Source organism: Boleophthalmus pectinirostris, unplaced genomic scaffold (genome assembly GCF_026225935.1).
Source record: "Boleophthalmus pectinirostris isolate CB_2022bp ecotype Guang Dong unplaced genomic scaffold, ASM2622593v1 HiC_scaffold_21, whole genome shotgun sequence".
NCBI classification, from domain to species: Eukaryota; Metazoa; Chordata; class Actinopteri; order Gobiiformes; family Gobiidae; genus Boleophthalmus; species Boleophthalmus pectinirostris.
Window position 1 is genome coordinate 17065093 of NW_026571175.1, and position 21691 is coordinate 17086783.

Here is a 21691-nt window from a genome sequence, read left to right on the forward strand (position 1 = left end):
ACAAGATTAAAAGGCAAATGTGTTGAGCTGTCAGCTTTTTGGCACCACCTATCACCAAGAGATGCATCCAAATGTGAAATGTGTGCATTTAATCCCTTTAACATCCTCCGAGGCATACGCTCCACACGTCACACTGAGCCATATCTAAATCCAGTGTGCTGGCTGCTGTGGACCAATCCAATTGTGTTGAGATTCAATTACAGCGAGAGCCGTGATGTGGGGAGATCTAACGTGGATAGGGTCTTTCACCTCGTCCCAGCCAACATGAGTGCTCTTTATTTATCGCCAACTGCCTGCAAAACATTCTACCTTCACTATACATGATCAGATAAATGGCCAGTAATCCACTTTATTTATTTATTTACTTACAGATTTAAACTTACCAAAGATTTTAGACTTATTGAAGACACTGTACCTGATTTTTACTGCCTGAATAATGTGGAACACAGTTTGGAGTTGCAGTTATTCCTTCTTACTTTATGCTTACCTACCATTCTAATTATTTATGGTGATGAGTTTAGAAGTGCTTTTCACAGCTTTCACATGCTAGAGTGGAATTTTGCAATTACGGTAATGCTAACAACAACTAGCATGCAAACAGTGCTTTTCCTGATCATTAGATAGTAAAATGCTTTATGACTTTATAACTTTTTTATCTCAAGAGCTGCTTATACAATGTATCTGTGCTGGGGCAAGACAGGTTTTGCTGAAAACCATCAAGAAATCATTAACATTTCGGGTTATAAATTTACACCACATGCTCTTCCTCCCACAATCATTTCCACTAAAATGTCAGAAAGCTTTATAATCCCCTAAAACTAGAGCAATGAGCACAATTAGACAATTTGAAGTTTGGGGTTTGAATAAATAAATATAAAACACAACAAGGTATACAAAACACAGTATTTTACCTCAGATCCTTTCATGTGTGCCCCATTTTCAGTCCTGTTCGAGAGTAGGCACATTGACGGTAATGTGAGGGAAATTGCCCTTTAAGAATATTGTATTCCGTCCTCCTCATTTAACCTTTGGAGACGCTCTTTTGTTCTGCTTCAGTCCCTTTCAATGGAGATTAAACATCACATTGAAATAATTGAAGATCTGTATTATAAATTAACATTAGTCCTCATTAAATTAAGCAGCTGGGAGAAAATGGTTGTCTTCAAATGTGCTCTCTTTTTACATCTTTCTCTCTAAAGACTTGAGTTGCTGCTGCTTGACTTTTCTACCTGTATAGCAAATACAGGGAGATATTTTGCACAGAAGTCACCCCTGCTATCACCACTTATATTAATTATCCTATTTCTTCTTTCACTTTTTTGAATAATTTAATAGGGGTTATATGGGTAGGTTTGCACCCCAGTATGGGGCTTAAGCACCCAAAGGACTTCTCTCAGACGTAACTCATTAGAATTAAGAAAGTTGGTTTAGCTTTTCAACTGAATTAAAGTTTTTCCCACTCACGTATGCAGCAAAGGCCCTGCAACAACCTGATTAAATTTAAAGGGTGGTTAAGGTTTTTTTGCATGCACATAACCTTATGTCCAGATCATGAAAGTCACTTTGTCCTCTCAGGCTATTTTACATTTGTGTATGTACTGTGATATGTAATAACTCCTTAATCGTTTTCTATTGTTCTAAACATGACATGTGGCTCTAGATATGACAGCAAATACTGTTTTCTGAATGTATTTCTAATGAAAAAACATTGGATATTATGGACAAGTTGTTAGTTTTTTTATTTGCTTTGTTTTGAAGGATTATCCATTCAGAAAGCAGAATGAGTCTCACACCAGTCTCTCATTCAGGTTACCAGTTTTAATGTCTAAATCCAGAAGGTTTGAATCTAAAAGGCTGGATCCTCACTACCTAAACCCCGGCACATGCATCCACTCATGAATTAGTGGTAGTGTAGCCTCTGTAGCTCAGTGGGGGAATTCTGGAGGATCTGAACTTTCACATGAGCCATGACTTGTGCATATACTGAAATATCCTCAGATTAAGGCTAAATTGTGATTAGTATATATTTTTTTTAACTGTAAGAGTATAGGCTACAGTACATATCCTACCTTTAAACCACAAATTTGTGATCATTTGGGTGGTATATTTTTAAGCAAATTTTTACTTTTTTGCCTAACAGAGTTTATTTTACATTCTTCACTGTCCACAGCGCCCATGTGTGGAGGACAGCTGAAAGGACCTGGTGGTGTGATTACGTCACCAAACTATCCAGTGCAGTATGACAACAACGCTAACTGCACATGGGTCATCACAGCTACTGATCCAGCCAAGGTAAATACACTTCATTTTATGTTAATAATTTAAATCAGGATGAGTGAAACCAAAATCCCTGACTCTACCCTACTAAAAGAGACCCAAAATGCAAAAATAGTTTTAACTGTTGATAACTCTCTTGTTTGTTAATAAATATTTGTAAAGAGAAAGAAGGTATTCATTTTAAAAACTAGGACTATGTTTTAAACAGTAGAAATGTATTATTAGAATTGTGAAAACAAAATGTTCACAGCCATGTTATTTTCTAACAGTTTATTCTGAATTTCCCTCCTACTATTTGCAAATTAAAAAAGCATTACTTCCAGACTGTCACCTGTTAACGGTGGAACTCCGGGGGGCTGTGGTTTCATTTGTTTCATAATTGCTCTAGGACAGTTTCAGGGAGTAGCTCAGCTCTCTTCGACTCCGACTCAAGCTTGCTCCTGGAAAAATGTGAGCGATAAGAAAAAGTGAGAGAGGCCTGGCAGTGGGCCAGAGCAAGACAAAGGAAGCTGTGGTAGACACCTGTGGAGAGGGGAGTAATGGGGAGATTTGGGAGCGCGCTCAGAGGAGATCATGAAGTGTCACAGCCATTGACTTTGGAGTTGTGTTCAAGGCCACCCAGCTGCCTCGGCCCGCCACAGCGCTCCCTCTCTTTCTGCAAACTCAGACTAAATGGTTTTTACAAATCTGCTCATTTGTTGTGAAGGCGAAGCTGTCTGAGGTGAATCCACACTTCTCTACTGTGCTATCATGGGTAAACCTAATCTAACCTATGATGATTTAAGTAATATTGTGGTTTGGGTACGTTCCAATGGTTACCCAATATACAGTACAATACATAACTTGGATAACTTCATATGTGATACACTGTTCATATTTCAGAATTAAGATGGAAGGCAGGTGAGGGTTTTATTGTTGAATTTTCTGTTTATATTATGTTTTGACCTACTTTGTGGTTAATATCTTTATAAATACTGCATCTCTGCACTTAAAATTAAGCATCTTAGAGTAGTACAGAAAATTAACCATAATGAACTTTTGCTATAGAGGCAAAACAAAAGTGCTGGAAATATCCATGTTAATTTAGGACATGGCAAATCTGTGGACCCAATCCATAACAATAAAATACAATCTGTGTTGGATTTTCTATTTGGTAATTTCTTCAAAATTATATCATCAAATTCTTGGACATCATGAGCGTAACCAATTAACTCCCGCACTTCACCAGCACTTAAGGAGATACAGTATTTGGACCACTGGAACCATCCTCGTTACAAGACATATGTCAGTTCTCAGAGTTATAGCACTTTCAGTTCAGGTCAAATTTGTGCCAATGTTTAGAGATTAGATTACTACTCGCTTTTCCTTCCTGTCTAGAGTACACCCTCCCCACTTCTCTATGACACCCATGGGTAGTCTGAGCCAGAGCCGAAAGTGCTCTTTGGACTGGCTCTGCCTCTGTGTGCGAGCCCAGATGAAGATGGAGCGAGCCTGTTGTCGCTGTTTAGAAGGGCTAATGCTTCTATTCCTGCCGACCCAGGCCAGTGCAGACAGAGGACTGTGGGGTCAGTCAGGACCACTCTGACGCAGCCCTCTCTGCCTCTTGACATCATGATGGATGCTGCTCCTCACCACTTGTTCATGATGTCCCCTGTTGCTAAAAGTAGCTCTAAGTTGACGCAAATGTTCCCATATACAAAGATGGGCTGAGACAAAGACTTGAATATGCAAGCACTTACCAGGGGGTGTTTGGAAGGGTTTCATTTTTTTTTTTAAAGTAAACTGAACAGTATATAAAAAAAAGTTAATGTTACATTCTTAAGGACATTTTGGAGGATTTTGAACATCAATATCATCCATAGCCACATTTAACAGTCATCATTGGCAATATGCAGTAAACAGATTTGCTTAATACCTGTGTTAGGAGGACTTGGATATAAAGGTCTGAAACCACAGCTCTGGAGAACATATTAAACTATGTTAAAACATATCTGTTTGTAGCTCCTTCTCAAAACATATATTTTAGTATTGTTTTCTTGGTAATTTTTTTTTAAGTTTATACCTCATTTTCACTTTAGTTTAACTGTTGTAAAACAACTAGTATTTGTTTCTGTTATAGTCTGTCCATGAGAGTACAGCTGTAACTTGATTGTGCTTTCCAACTTTCTCTGTCATGCTGGGTGTTAAGTTAGGATCTAAACTTGTTGAGCAACATTATTATGCTTTGTGTTAATCCGTTAGGCAGATTTGAGCTCATGGTTACACTTTTAATCCTCTTGGGTCCATCCCCAGTCCCACCTGTTGGCAGACAGGAGATGAGTTTGTGCTCTGGAACTCTTTTTATCGAACCATCTGACCTATTTTCCAACCCACAATTCATCTCTTCTCTCCACCTTGGCAATTTTCATTAGGCGCCGGGTTTAACATAGGACAGAATGCAATTTGCATTTAAATAAGCTTTTTCATTAGCTCTAGCAGCCCCCCTGAAAACATTGAGGATTTGACAGAAATCATTGGCCCATTTTCAAATACAGGATAAAGACTGTTTATTGAATGTCATATGACTCCTATGGGAGACTTCTTCATATGCACAATTTACTTTATCACTCCCATTAGTTTGATAGCACTGGCCTTGCCCGTGTTTCTTTTGTGTTTAAACACAAGTTATTAGATTCATTATTTTTCTTACTTTGCTCTACCTTATTCTTTTAATCCATCTTTTATCATCTACAAAATATTTATGCCTAATAATGCATTAATTGCCATGCAGACCAAAGAAAAATTGTCTGAATTCTAGTTCAAGGCTCTATATTCATCTTCAAATACCATGGTCAACAAACTACTAAAGCTAATTGTATATCTTGTTATTCATACCTTTTTCTGGAGTCACTATGTTTAACCTTATACTGAAGCAGAATAGCTTTTTCATACTTGTTTATAATGTAATTTTAAAAGGATCTGACTCAAAAAATTTGAATTTTGCATCAATTAAGGTCATGGTTTGAGCAGACATAAATATATGAATAAAACAGCAACACAAAATTCACAAACATCACTACATTTGAAGCTTTATAAGTAACAAAATTGAATACTTCTTCCACCACTGAATATTTGTAGTATTAATTATTTCATCAGTTTTAAGGAATGCCAAACTGAACTCACAGTACAGGTTAGATAGTTGAGACTGGAAAGGTGCCAGTACCTTGTTCAAAGAGATTGATCGATGACTGGACGGCGTGAGGAATGGGACCTGACAGGTGTCACAGGGCCCCTCCTCTGCACCTGGAGTTTGAACTCTGCTGCACCTGTCCTCTTCACCTGTCCTAACCATGTCCCCTCTGTGTCCCCTGTCTGTCCACAGGTGATCAAGCTGAACTTTGAGGACTTTGACCTGGAGAGAGGCTATGACACCCTGACAGTGGGGGATGGTGAGGTGGTGGGAGATCAGAAGACAGTCTTTCATGTGTAAGTCCTTTTTAACCTCTTTTTCCTCTTTTTTAATGATTTAGTAATTGCTATAGGCCTATATGCTTCTACTATTTGTCCATGTCACATAAAAATCCATAGTAAATGAATTGGTGGTTAGAGCATTCACCCACAAACACGAAGGTCAACTGTTCAATCCCACTTCTGTCTAGTGCATAGTGTGGGTGTGTCCTTGTGCAAGAACCTTCTTCCACTTATGAACTGTATGAATGTATTTGTGGGTGGGTATTTATCGCCTTGTGGCCACTAAAGTCTTTATGGGGACCTGCCTCCCTTATGAGGAACAAAATCAGGTCCCTGTAATGTAAATCTTTTATTATGAAATCAATAACATGGTTTCAGTTTAGATATGGGTTAAAATAGATTAATGTTAGGTTTAGGTTAGGCAGTGCCTATGGTCTAGGTTAAGATCAAGCTCCAGGGAATGAATATAAGTCAATAATCTACAAAAAACATGGAAACCCAATTACAACTGTGTGTTTAAGTGAATGGCTGGCTGCCATACTTGATTGAACTTTGGGAATATAGACAGGTTTATAATAAAGGATACTGAAACATGTGTGAATGAAAGAAAGTGCTGCTCTGGGTATGTCTTTGATGTAGTAACAACATGGCTTAAAGCTCACAAGAGTCGTATTTTGTGTAAAAGTACATATATTTAATGTACTTTAAAAAATGCCCTATATCAAATTTATATAGATTTTGTGCAGACTGAGAAAATGTTACTATATTATATTAAATGCGTCTATTGTAAATCATGTAGTCTCCAAAATTGCACCGGCAGATTTTGCAGCCACAAAAGCCATCTGAAAATACCCCAGCTCCCTGTATAATATTATGGACATCACATTTAGGAGGTCTGTCACTTTTATCTCCACTAACTTCCTTTGGCGTTTACTCCCTCCCTTCATTCCAGCTCGGTCTTTAGAAGTCATTTTCATTTTTGCCTCTCATGCTCCACAGAACCGTCTCTCTGCTTCCCCTGCACCTGTTCTCCTCCCAGCCCCTGTAGCTCTCCTCTTTCCCTTTTATTTCATCACCACCTGATGCAGCAGCGCATGAAAAATAGATGCTGCTCCACATTGTCAATCATCACTCTTCAATGTTCAAAACAAGTCCGCTGTCATGGGGAGTAGCAAGGATAACTGCACACAGATACCCCTAATAGAGTTTGCTCTGCCAGATGGCTCTATTACAGTTGTGCATGGTGATATTAATTGTGTGTAAATTTAGCGCCCTAATAAAGTTTTATAGAATCATTTTCACACATTATTGTTTTGCCTGGTTAGAAAAAGGAGAGGAGCTGCAAGATGAATGGATGTTGATGTGCAGCTATAGACTAAGGCATAAACACTGTAAACATTTTCAGTTTCTGTCATAATTTGGCAAATATTGTAGTTATCAGTCCTGCTATTTGTAAGAGGTGGAAGGTAGTTTTCTCTCACTGAAGTAGTGCATTGTAAGTTAGTACAAAATGTTCTTTTCCACTATATTTTATTACAGAAGTATGGTTGTTGTCCTTAGGCAAGGCACTTCACACATGTTCAAGTATATGTAAAAATGTGGTGTGTAAGTGAGTGACTAGTGGTGGTTGAAGGGGCCAGTGGATTAGCCTCATTAATGTGAGTCTGCTTCAGGACAGCTTTGGTTTATTACAGACATAATCTACCACCTGTGAAGTAATCGTGCACACCTTTATAACTAACTTTAAAGGCCTATATTACACCATTTTCTGATCTATGTTATAATACTGTTTCCGCATCAGAAACATACCCGGACTTGTTTTGTTTCATTCACACATGTTAAAATGTTTCATGTTTAACACTCAAATCCTGCATATTTACTCTTTTCTCTCAAACTGAAAACACTCTGTTGCACCTTGTGATGTCACGTGGTAATATGGGAAGTGCATTAATGTGTATTTAAACTCCATATGCCTTTACTAGAAACACTGGGATGATTTAAGCCTATAGAATTACCGGTCTCTACTGAATAAAAGTTAGCTGTTAACTTCATGACATCACAAGGTGGAAGAGAGCATTTTGAGCTTTGAAGATAGACTAGATTTAGACATAGAAAGTTAGATTTAGATAGATGTAGATAGACTAATAATTAGGGGTGTGCAAAAGTATCGATATATTGTATCTTTTAATGTGATGATACAGCATCGATATCGTGGGCTGCTATATCGATATATATCATCAAGAGCATCTTTTGGTAAATTTGACTGAATTATTTTGATACAGCGCTATAGTTTTGTTGCTTGTTCAGAGGAAGGAAACTTGGTTTATGCGACACATTTGACATTTTCACTGTTTTGAGGATTAAAATGTTTGTGTTTCATATGAACTTTACATACGAAATGAATTAACAAAGACTTTTAGTATCATAGCCATAATTTAGTATTAGTATAGTATTGCAGTCAGTATTTTATCCCAACTTTGTGCAATTCTGTTCTTCCTTATATTATTTAGTACTACATTCACTACTACATGCATTTATTATTTGCTCTCAAAAGTACAACACATGTCATTCTGAATTTCGCACTAGGACTAGCTCCTAAAGCATTGTCTAAAAAGTTAACATATTCAGGTGTTTCCTTTGTAGCCTTAGAATTGTAATGTCTTTAATGATGCCATAGAAACAGGCCCTTTGGCTATGAAGTGACACTTAGTGGAACAGGCCAAAAACCCTTTGCATAATAACAGCAGCTGATATAATGAGATGGAAGAAATCAAATGTATTCCAATTTACTTTGAAGACTTATCTCCTGAACAGGCGTTTTACTCTGCTCTCTCCTCAGCCTGTCTGGAACCACCACTCCAGACCTTGTAGTGAGCACCAGTCACCAGATGTGGCTCAACTTTAAAACTGACGACACCAGCGGCTCTTTGGGCTTCAAGGTTTCATACGAGGGTAAGGAAATTCAAGTTCAAGTTAATTTTTTTTTTTTTTATAATTTCCACTTTCATTTCCACTTTCCATTTCCAAAAAATGAGTAAAAAAAACATTTCCTTTGTTATTAGATTAAATGATTGTTTCCCCTGTAAAGTACTTGTGGGCAAAGGTCACATGACTTGAATATCAGATTGTATTTTGCCTTTAAAAAATGTTTGACCTTTATGATACTTTTTATTTTTAAAGGTTTCATTTGCGTGAAACTTTTCACATTTATCAATGTGAACTCAACTGTTTTACGTACCAAACAAAACACATTTTAAAAGAGCTAACTGTCATCAGCGCATTTCATTTATTTTTTATGTTATTTTGTCGAACAATTCTATTAAACACATAATTGCCTCCTACCTCCTGGATGATGGCATATTTTATCTCTTACAGTAAACCAAGCCTATATTAAACCTTTAGAGAGATGGTATGCATACGATTTCTTTTGTGTTTATGAGTTCAGGGAGTCCCACATTTTGATAACTACTCATCTCACACGCACAGTGAATTGTCTCCCCTGCTAGCAAATGCTTATTTTTCATCAGTAAAAATAACAGTGAAAGTAGAGCAGCACACTGAAGCAAAGAGTAATTAAAACAACGAGTCGTACTTAATGAAGGGGAAGAAGAAACGCTTTGAACCACTTCACCTCCCAGATTGGAACACCCAAAATCTCATCTGCATTCTCGCTTACTCGTATTTTAGGCTCCATCATCAAGTGCAATTACCAGCACTGTCTTTTCAGCGTGCGCCCTTTGACCTTAGATGCTTCAGACTGAAAACAAATTGCAATGGTATATTTATTGAAACTAAATTAATTTTTTTCCATCTGAAGTATTTCAATAGGGTTAGAACACACCACATGAAATGTTACAGGCAGTGTTTTCTGGCTAAGAGGTTTTGTGGACAGGTGATAGAAAGATTTGGAGTGGAAGCTTAAGAGCGCAAGAGCATTTTCTTTGCTTCAAGACTACTGTAACCGGTTATGCTGCATTTGTTTATTAATATGTTTGGAGAATAAAATAACCACAAATGCCACAATATTGATGCTGGTTTAATGTTGCTGCTGGTAGAGTTTCAGTAGCATACCCAGAGGTCAATTGATTCATGTGTTGTTTGAGTAATCCTGTATTGTCATGTATTCAACACTTGAGTGCACAGAAGATTTTTGTTTTCACCTTCCTCTATCTACGTCCGCTCCTCTGTTCCATTTTTCAATAGTAAAAACATATAATAAAGAACTGCTTACTATGAAATATCACTATAAACAGGCTTGGCTTCTCAGTTCTGCAATTTTTAGAATGTCCATAGACCGACTTTTACTTTCAAATTTCAGCTGAATATTTCAGTTTACAATGAGCTAAAACTAAAGTGAGCTAAAAGTTTAATACAAATTACCTGAAAAAAAAAAAAAAAAACACATATTTTGTCTCATTTAAACATTTTTCCTGTGTTGTAGTTTGCTCAGTTATGTAAGTTTCTTCTACAGTATTCTTTTAGTTAGTAACCCCAAGTTGAGTTCATACAAACTATAATTTAAGTCTGAGTGACAGTAATTGGGGTTACATGAGGTTGGAAAATGGATGGAGAGTGGATTTCGTTTTTTGTTTCTGTTATTTCATAAGTCTATAGAACAGCCCAATGACTAGACCAGAGTGTAGTCTATCTGATGAGTGTACAGCGTGTCCTCTTAGCCAAACTTGACTCTTCTCTAAGGTGACTCCTGTGTGAGATCAGTGGAGCTGTCTTGTGAGTGGGGCTGCCTCAGGATAGCCATACATATCCCGCAGTGGAGAGCTCTAAATACGTGTCCTAACTGATGATCATCATTAGAGCTGAGTATGGATTCACAACCTGCATCACCCCCAGTGCAATTTAAAACTGTATTAGCACCTGCCATGCTTTCCTGGATGGATGGTCTGATTCCCTCTCAGCATTCCCCGATCCCGGACGCCTCCATGGGATTCCTCTGTGTTCCCATCTGTGAGTTGCTACTATGGGATAGCAGCAGGAGGAGTGACCAGAATATTAAACATTGCATAAATCTTTCGTTAATGAAATTGGTCCGTGTAGTTTTGAGAAATATATGGATGGTCATACGTGTAAGTGTGGAAGTGCAGGCGTAAGCTTTTACAGCATCTGAGAACATTTGTCACAAAGTAAAAGAAGGCACATAATTATACGGCTACAGTGAGGAAGAGGCAGATGTTAGCCATTTAGCAGATGTCTGAGGAAGAAGACAAGAGAGCAATATGTAATTCTTAAAATACAGGTAGAGGTAGTACAGTAGATAGTTATTAGAGAAATGTATTACGACTGTGTATTTAAATATTTAAAATTAGCTCAAAATTATTGCAGATTTAGACCAAATTTAAATAAATTACTAATATTTAGTTGTGATGAAGGAAGTTTTAAGGCCGTGTGGTAACCTCTGCCTGCTGACATCTGTAAGATTCCCTGAAAGAGTTGACCTCTAATGACCTTGTAGGTGTTGAAGAACAAATAGTTTTGGTCATGGTAGTTGCTATAGCAGCCTAATACACTTTGATGTAGGATTGTTAAAAGTGTTAATATCCAAATATTAATCCATAGCAAAAGTAGTATCAAAACTACATACTCATTTGAGCAAGTATCAGTACTGAAAGCACATATAATAGACAAAATTGAGCCTTTCCTGAATAGATTTAATCCAAAAACAAGTTTGAAATGTGAAAACTGGGACAAGATTACTGTAATGGAAAATAACTAGTCAACAGTCTTGTCAGTGATAGTCCTGAGCATGATGGAAGAATTAAACAAGAAAGAGTGAATCTATTTGTGTGTGTTTTATGTTGTCATTTATTGCATATAGTTAAATTCACATTTTGAAGCTAAAATACTTTGCTAATAGTGTCTCAGCAGTAAAAACCCATCAATGCTTATTCACATACATATAGTTTGTTAATTGCTATTGCTTGTTGAAATCAATAGCTATATTTATTGTTGTCTAAATGTTCTTTCTATTCAGGCCTTAATAGTTATCGGGGAATGCATTAGTCCAGTTCAAAAGACCCCAAATGGGTGCATAATTCATCAGGATTTCTGCAGACTGCAAAAACGCAAACTGTCGATTTAGTTTGCCAATAAAGTAATTAAATAAAAATCTATTTGGTTCATAGAAAGATTTGTACTGAGACTCTGGGGTTGGAGAATTTGAAGCATGTTTGTGCAATGTCTCAATTTTGGATACAGAGTTTTAATTTAACTTATACACAGGAGTCAATATCCGCTAGAGGCTATGTGGCAGATTGAACTTCAAATTTGATACTGGGGTCTGTTTTGCTATTTCTTAAAATTCCCTTATGGTTGTGTTATGTTCCAACAGAGATTGACCAAGGCAGCTGTGGAGACCCGGGGATACCTGCATACGGTAAAAGAGAAGGCACAGGCTTCAGACATGGGGACAAGTTGTTCTTTGAGTGTCTGCCGGCATTTGAGCTGGTGGGGAAGAAGAACATCACCTGTCAGAAGAACAATCAGTGGTCCGCTAAGAAACCCAGCTGTGTCTGTAAGTGGGCCAGTGCATACATTCATTATTGTTATAGGTCTCTAGGTTAAAAGAGACATATTATGCAAAATTTACTTTTTAAAGCTTTTAATCATGCTATAATGTTGTCCTCTCATCAAAAACAGTTGTATTTTGCTTTGTTTACCCTTGTTTTATGAATACATCAAGCCAAAGTTCTCTTCTCTGAGCACTCAAATATGCTCAATTTGCATTTTACCCAGATTGCTGTGTCGCTGGTAAAAAGACGGACTTTGCCTACACAGTTTTTATGTCTATAAACCCTCACTGGATTTGTTCAGCAGTCAAATTGTGTTCACAATGAACACATGGATTAGTTAACATAGCACTCATCTCTTTTCAGCACTTCATTTTGTCTGAGTAGTTGGAAATGATTGCAGATAAAAGTAAATGTTGTAAACCTGCAGTTTCCTGTGGGAACTGTGCAATGAGTGGAGTGACCCCAGCTCTTTGGGACAACGGATGGAAATTAGCCTTAGGCTACAATCCGGTGTGTTTACATTCATGTTGTGTCATGTTTGTTCATTAACATGCTCTATCTCAATCAGATAAATAAATAAATAAAATGCACACATCAAAAATAGCAATACGCTTTACTCTGCAACAGAGTAATAGTATGGCAATAGGAAGGACACAGACAGCATACTAATTGAGGTAACAGCATTGAGTTTATTTATTTATTTATTTATTTACCTTGTTTACTTTAAAGGTGCACTGGGGAACTTTTCTGGTGGGGGATCTTCCACCTGCTCCATGGAGAATCACCTATAAATATTGTTAAATCCCATACTGTGGCCTAGTACAGGCAAAGTAAAGCAGGTGGCAGACACTCCAACAGAAAAATTACAGATTGACTTACCTTATGTTTTGGGGGCTGTTATTATTTGTATCTCTAACTGTGTATTTTATTGTATTATTTTCTTAACAGATCATACCACATTACACATATATCACACAGCCTCTCATTAAGTATACAGCACATTTACAATACGCCTGAGTGCAGCACTGTATCTCTCCGCCTCTTGATTATGTGTTTGTGCCGATGTGCGCCGGGCGTGCTGCATAATAAATGGTCAGATTATCCCTACAGTTTGCAGAGCAGAGGCTGTGGATTTGAAAACAATAGGAGGGCATATTAGCCAATTAACAGCATGAAAGACAAACACTGTGTTAGGAGCCCATGGTAAACGGCAGAGCCAGCTGACTAGGCACATCATCCCCCCGCCTGTATGATTGATAAGATAATTGGATGGACAATAGCGCGCATAGATAAACATCGGAAAGCGAAGTAACGGAGAGGTTTCAGGCCCTGGATTCGATTTGGCCATGCTGCGTAGTTGTTTTTTGAATAAACTATTTTGATCATTTGAACACAATGCAGGCCCTGTTTTTGCCGCTGTGCGTGATTATTGTAATGAGATTTGGGACGTCTCAGGAAGTGTCATTAAAGTCTTTGTTTTTTGAATGGATATTATGCACATTTTATTGTTCCAGTGTTGTCAAATACAAAGGTATTTTCAAACTTAAAGGTGCACTGCGCAAATTTTCTGGTGGAGTGTCCGCCATATCCTGGTCTCCATGGAGATATTATTGCTTTGCCTGGAATGTTCCATGGCATGACATTAAACACGTCTATGCATTTATTCTTTACAGGTGTTTTTTTGCTCAAAAATGCAATAATTCTCTCTGTGAATAGGATTGCTTCTCCAGAGAGCTGATCTGTAATGTATCTCTACTGTGGAACATTCTAGACAGAGCAATAACATCTCCAAGAAGTAAAGCAGGTAGCGGACCCTATACTTGAGTTACGCAGTGCAGATTTAAGGACCAAAATAAATATGGCCATAAAATTAAAATTAAAATGCATATGATGTGTGTAACTCATCTCAGCACTTGATTTACTTGATCTACTTGTAACTTTGTATTTGAGGCCCAAAGCCACAGGGACAGACTCTAATCATGTGTAACCTGTGACTGAAAAAAATCAAGGGTGAATGAATTAACTATGTAGATAAATGTACAAGTTTACAGTTAAGAAATTATGTCTTTTAAATTGGACCATAAATCCTTGACAGGTGGGAAGTGATTCGATTAGTTGGGTATCATGGGAATTACTTACCTCAAGGACAAAGCTAATTGTCCTCTTTAGTGTATAGGCTAATCAGTCATGTAAAAATCTAAGACGAAAACAGTTGCCATCTTTGCAAAGGTGATATTGATAATAATACAACAATTTAAAGGCGCACTATGCTCCCTGATTGTCTCCATGGAGATGTTACTGCTTATGCTTAGCCTGGAATGTTTTACAGAATGGCATTAAGCTTGCATGTAAGGAATAATACAGTTTTTATCTCTCAAAAATTAATTCAAATCATGCTCTAAGTGGGGGCATATCTCCACAGATCTGACCTGTAACTTGGCCTAACACCTGCTTATCTCCATGAAGATACTTAAGTTAAAGGTCCTACTATATTACAGAGTTTTCTAATCTATGTTATAATGGTGTTTCCCCATCAATAACATACCTTGTTTCATTCACACATGTTTAACACAAAAGCCTAGTTCTTCTTTCAAACAGGAAACACTCTGATCCACCTTGTGATGTCATGTGGTAACACGACATGGGGTCCACTGTGTTTTTAATCCCCATACTACTTCACTAGAATCATGTGGATAATTTCAGCGCTGGAATTGCCAATCCCAAATGAACAAAAGGTGTTAAATTGAAAACTACTGTTTCATGACATCACAAGGTGGAACAGAACATGTTAAGCTTTGGAGACAGGCTAATAATAAAGCGTTACTAAAACATGTGTGAATGAAACAAAACACAACTCCAGGATTTTTTTAATGAGCTAACGACATTCTAACATGTTTTAAATCTCACAAAAGTCAAATTCTATTCTATAGTGTAGGACCTTTAAGCAAAAACGTTCAGATTTCATAGTACGAACACAACTGCAACTCGCAACTATGTAGTAGTAACACCCACATTATTTAACACATTATTTTCTTTCTTTGCAGTTTCCTGCTTCTTTAACTTCACCACTCCATCGGGGGCGCTGCTTTCCCCTAACTACCCTCAAGAGTACGGCAACAACATGCACTGTGTGTGGCTGATCATCGCCAACCCAGAGAGCCGCATCAACCTGGCCTTCAATGACCTGAGCATGGAGAAACAGTTCGACTTTCTCTCCATAAAAGATGGCGGAAAGGTAGGCTGTTAGCTATATGTTTTTCCCTTGTTGTTAGAAGAAGAAAAAGCATTAGCCATTAGCATCAGCCACTGTACAGGTTAAGCAACAATTAATTTAAACAGCTTAAAGGTGCACTATGTAACTTTTTGGTTGGTGTCATCTGCTTGTTTGTATGAATGTTATTGCTCCATAGTATGACATTAAAACAGCTCTACCTTACATTTTTTAAATTATAAGTATTTTTATATCTCAGAAATATATAGAAAAACAGGCATTTTGTTGACTGTAATTTTGGTTGCCTTGTAACTTGATCTGGTTCGGTCTCCATGAAAATGCTTTTCTCCATGGAGAAAAGCATTTGTTGAACCATCCACCAGAAAATTTACACAATGCACCTTTAATGTCTACACAATGTGACAATTATGTAAAGATTTAAATGTGACAGTACAGATATGTTTCTGTAGGCCTACAGAAATTAACATGTAGTTGCTTGTATTATTAGCATACAAAGGCTAAATTATACAGCAGGCTACAATTATTTCTGATTCTTTATGTGGCTTGCGTGGGAACTTGGCATAAGACAATAGTTGATGAGTAGTCTATATGCGGAAAGTTTTCTATGGTAGTCACAGTTACATTTAAGAGAAGAGCACAGCCTAAATATGTGTTAAACATGTCTGAATGAAACAAAACACAACTCGGAGTATGTTTTTGATTTGACATTATAACATAGATCAGAAAACAGTGCTATAGGCCTTTTAAATATACTGTATGATCTACAGGCTGAGTCTCCCATCTTGGGAACCTTCTCCGGAGATGTGGTCCCTCCTCCCATAACAACCAGCGGTCACGTGGCACGACTGGAGTTTCTGACAGATCACACATACACTGACAGAGGATTCAACATCACCTTTACAAGTACGTAAGAAATGGTCTGTCCAAAATGCATCTCAAAACGTGTCACTACTACATTTTTGGGATTTGTAAGTGTACTGTATGTCTGCTATTTGTGTGTATACTGCCTTGTGAATCATCCCCAATATCAATGTGCTTGTCACCCGTTCACTGCACAGGCTCCAGCACCCATGGGCGACACTTTTCTTTACGCACTCACTGCAAAGCCTGCGACATAAATGACAAAAGCTGTCCTTTTTAGTCTAAAGCGAGTTTTGACATCTAAATAAAAGCCAAACAAAGACAGTGCTTTCTTACCTGGCAGATACATTTGCAGCGCTGCTCATTATGTCTATTCTGGGCCAGTGCTGACTTCTGAGCAAACTCCAGATGGGTTTGTGAGACTGTGATGCGATGCACAGTGCTGTTTGCTGCTGCTAAACCCATTTCATGCAGATACTATAGTGAGCAATTGGCAGCCATATTACTGCATTCATTTTCTATTGTGTAATGGCGCTGGCCCTCACATTCTTTCATCTTTTTCTATGGTACTGTTGTTAAAGCCACAATCGGTCTGTTGCAAAAATAAAAATAAAATCGTACATGGAACTCATACGGCCTTTTATTGGAAAACAGAATATTGTTTTTTTTGTTGTTTTTTGCTTGTTTGTTTTGTTTTCTGTAGCCTACAAAATTGGTTCCAAAAGAAAATGGCCATTGTAACACAAAACAATATTGTTTCACTTGGATTACCATGACTAATGAGTACTGGCTCATTTCAAATGGATGATAGCAAGAGTCAGTGCTATTTTTTTCTAATAAATATCATAAGTAGAATTTAGTAAATTTTTAAGATTTTGTACACACAAGCCAGGCTTATTTTAGAGAGGCACAGCCCCATTTCAACAAAAACAGTACTGAGTGGATTAGGTAATGACGCATTATTATGTCTTAGATTAGACATGTTAGAAGTAGTATTTACTCAAGATGAAATGGCAGCATTGTGTTTTTCATTTTAGGAAGTGAAATAATTCACATTTATAGATATTTGGTGACAAACCATTTAATTTTGATTCTCTTTGATTCTTCACTCTCCAAACAGGAATTGTTACACCCACTGTTGCCAGTTTCTTCTCCCCATCTTTTCCAGGACCTTATGAGCAATAGGTCTAAATTACCACACCAAGACATATCCTCTTAGAACCTTAAAATACACACAATACAAAGTACCACAGTCATTATCCTGGCAACTTCTTTTATTGCAGAGCCACAGAGGCAGGCCTAAGTAGACATTAGGATGTTTGTCTTAATAAAGTCTTGGCCTAAATGGGGTGCAGTGAGTCACTTTTAAGCGTGCGATAAAGCAGCTCTTGAGCTCATTTGCAGACATGTCGTCAGCCCAACCCAGGTGCCATGCTGTAGCCACATTGTGGAGAACACATGGTGACTAATGTATCAATTAGCAACTCGGATGAATAAATAAATAGCCAATGCAGCATGGTAAATGAATGTCAAAAAGCAGTTAATTGGAGTTGACATGTGGGTTCTTTGGTAAGGATTTTTTTTTGGAAGTAGAGCTGGACTAAGCTTCCATCTCTCATGTTAATTAAGGACATGTCATGTATTTAGGGTATTTTTCATAAATAAGATGATTTTGATGGATGAGTTGCTTCACGCTTTGCTTTGGTCCAATGATTATAAAAGGATTCATCAACACCTACAGCATGTGGCAGCAGAGGGACCAGGGCAAGGCGGTGATAGGAAAGAGGAGAGCCTAGATGATGTAATGTTTACATAACCCATTCCATACGCTTTGGCTATTTTACAAGAAAGATTAAAAAGTAAAGTGACACATTGCCATATCCTCAAAACTAAATGTAATAAAAGACTTACCTTGTGATCTTACAAAAATACAAATATCCAATGTCAAGTCTGAGCTCAGATATAAATGATTTTACTTAGGACAACATTTATTCATTTTTATATGTGTAAAATTGGACATTTGTACAATTAACAACAACAAAATAGTAATTTTCTTCTAAATATTTGTACATTTATGCATGCCACTTCATAATAACTTCATCTTATCATCATAAGTCTTAATAAAGCATGAGCAAAGACTGAATTCATAATGAAAAAAATTCTGTTAAGAGTGGTTCAGGCTTAGTAACTACTTAATTGAGGGGTTAGGGTTAGGAGTTAGGGCATTAATTAAGAAATAAGCCTACAAAGCCTGAATCATTCATAATTAAGTATTTGTTCTTTAAGACTTTCTTTATTAATTAGTGTAGATAACACTTTTGCTGTCCTTGATAATAAATAATTCTGTAGGCTTATGGATGATGAAGTGTGCTTTTTGTACTTTCCCTTATCTTCACATGTCTCCATTTTCCCACAGCTTTTCGTCACAATGAGTGTCCTGACCCGGGAGTGCCCGTGAATGGGAAGCGTTTTGGTGAGAGCCTTCAGCTGGGCAGCTCCATCTCATTTGTGTGTGAGGAGGGCTTTGTGAAGACCCACGGCTCTCAGACTATTTCCTGTATCCTCAAAGATGGAAACGTGGTCTGGGACAATGCAGTGCCCCGCTGTGAAGGTGAGCGGTGGGGATGCTTAGAGAATGTTTTCTATAGTTTAGTGTGCTGCTAAAAAATGTAATGTTGCATATTCATCTACAGGAGTTATACCCATGGCTTTCAGTGTCAGGAAAATCTAGCACTGTTGCAATAGCAATTAACAATTAAAAGTAAAACAATGATAATTGTAATATAGCAAAAATTTGTTACCAGATTAGTAACAAGAATTGGTTAAACTAGGAACAATTATGAACTTTCTTGGTTAGTTATTTCCTCATCTTCATTGTGGTAGTTTTCTAGATTTCTAGTTTGTGTTGCTTCCCCAAAAATGATGATATCACTAAGCCTAAAGCACCCAGTTTTTGGCCCTAAGAATACTGAATAATTATTACATTAAATATTACCTAAAAATGAGCTGAAATGTCATTGTGCTTCCTACTGGATTTTCGGATCAATGAATAGAGACCTAACACCATTCATATGTGGTTGGAAAAGGCTGACAGAGGTGCTGAGGCTAAGACAATGCTAAGTGTTGAGTATCTACATTTCATGCCCCACATTAAAGACAGACAGGGGTGGGATTCTAATAGACATAATCACTTTTCCCTATTCACAATATGGCAAAAAGGAACCCATTATTAAAGTATGTCACTTCCCCCTAGTGTGCCACCACAGCCCAGTACTCCTGCGAGACCATCTATCATCCCAGTGCGTTTGTAGCGTAATGCATTTTATAGATGTCCTTCAGTATGCTGAGTTGGCTGATTAAATCATTCCACTTCAAAGCGAGTCGGGCCACTTGGCACAGGAGCCATAAGCCCTTTCCTTGTTCTGGTTAAGGATAGGCAGTTAAAGGGATGCGCTGCAAAGTGAGCGCTAACGGGGGGTCGATAGGCCTGAGTGACTTTGGTGTAATCAATCAAACAGGTCCCCTCCCTTTAAGACATTTGATAGTTAAGGCACTGGTGGTTTGGAGGGAGGGAATTCAAAAACTACAGAAATGCACATCACATGAGTGTTCCCAAAGGAGAGAGTTAACCTTGAAGTGAGCTGTCACCAATTTGCATGAGATAAAGCCTTGAAGTAAGGAAAGAGGGAACGAACTCCATCTGAATACACAACATCCTTTATGGAGGCTCTCATACATCAAAAATAGGCATATTTCAGCCTATATTTGTTTTCGTTTATTTATTTTTTATATGAGTTTACATAAAAGTACCATTATTATATTAGTGGAGCAAGAAGCAAAATTAGAATCTCAACTTAATCCAGAATGCTACCATATAATGTATCATGATCATTTGTGTTTTGGTGACTCATCAACACACCATATCATAAGTTTATCTTATTTTATTATTTTTCACGTTTATTTATTTATTTTTTTGCTATAATGCTCAACCCTAACATGGGTCCTAGAAAACAGAATAGAAAAAAGCATCTATGTCTACTTTAGAGCAGACCTAAAAAATGACTTTTTAGACTTTTTAACTATAACTTTAACCAAGTTATAGTTGTTTCCCCTCACCAGCCCTCACCCAAGTTGTATTTGGAGTGATTTGTGCATGTTTGAGGAATCTTTAATTGCTTATTTTCAGGACGCCATATTACTGATCAACCCCCGTTTTCACTGCCACTGGTATACACCCATCACCCAATGCTCTCTACTTGTCCTGTTCCAATTTTATCCAACTATCCAATCAAATTATCCAGTTTTATTTTCTTAATCACTGATATGCACAGATTTGGCAGTGTTAAATAGTCATTTTGGTACAAATGGAAAAATATCTTCTGCCCGCTAGCGTGATCTGCTGCTATCCACTGGTGGTGCCAGCTCCCATTGGACACCGCAGGAAGTCAGCGGACTTGTTTCTTATATTAAGTCATTTTAAATGAATATTTAGATGACTATAATGTGCAAATTATAACATAATGATCCACAGTTTCAATGTTTATGGATTATTTTACCCAATCCCTTCATGTGATAACTTGAATTGATTATAATTTAGGATCTAATTTAGCTCTGGTTTAATTACATTTTTAACATCATTTTAGCCAATGGATTACATTTTTTCATAATAACCAAGCTCTGCTTGTTCTGCTCCTAGCCCCATGTGGAGGTGATCTGAAGGCCCCCAGTGGAATCATCCTCTCTCCGGGCTGGCCAGAGCTCTATAAGGAGGCTCTTAACTGTGAATGGATCATTGAGGCTCCTCCAGGCTACCCCATCAAGATCATCTTCGACAAGTGAGTTACACGTCCGACGCCATATGCTAGTATTCTGTTACCTCACCCCTGTCTTCAACTCCTTCCTTGTCTCGTCCCACTGTGGTTAATGCAGTACATCTAATGCACATTAAAAACCAGAGTAACATTATGTTTTATTTAAAGGGCTTGCATGCATTTCATCCATCATCACATACTATGCTCCCATGGGGATATATGAAGATATGATTAGAGATTGTGTATATACAAAATGAAAACAGGACAGCCTACAACAGCTACCCAGGTGCGAGGACAGAGAAAGTGTAGAGGGCTTGTCAAGGTGAACTGAGGAATATGAGAGGAGCTAATGATGTGTGAGATGGAGAGAGAGGTTGGGGAAAGGTTTTGTCTTTTATCAAGGCTTCCATGTATGTGGGGGTGTCGTCCTATTCTCCTGAGCAATGTAATATGAATTTGTATATTTTACAGAAAAGTATGGACCAAAATAATAATGAGGTCATACTATAGTTGTGAAGTTTATGTAAATAGTT

General features: G+C 37.6%; 1 protein-coding gene across 1 annotated transcript in view; it reads left to right on the forward strand.

Annotated features, from left to right (window-relative positions):
* The window catches only part of csmd2 (CUB and Sushi multiple domains 2), a 228716-nt gene that overhangs the window by 142236 nt on the left and 64789 nt on the right, over positions 1-21691 (forward strand). Inside the window, exons 10-17 of the mRNA XM_055157502.1 lie at positions 2171-2292; positions 5639-5742; positions 8567-8679; positions 12074-12256; positions 15299-15489; positions 16254-16389; positions 18764-18958; positions 21044-21182. Coding sequence (XP_055013477.1) covers positions 2171-2292; positions 5639-5742; positions 8567-8679; positions 12074-12256; positions 15299-15489; positions 16254-16389; positions 18764-18958; positions 21044-21182 — 1183 coding nt within the window. The remainder of the gene's footprint in view (positions 1-2170; positions 2293-5638; positions 5743-8566; positions 8680-12073; positions 12257-15298; positions 15490-16253; positions 16390-18763; positions 18959-21043; positions 21183-21691) is intronic.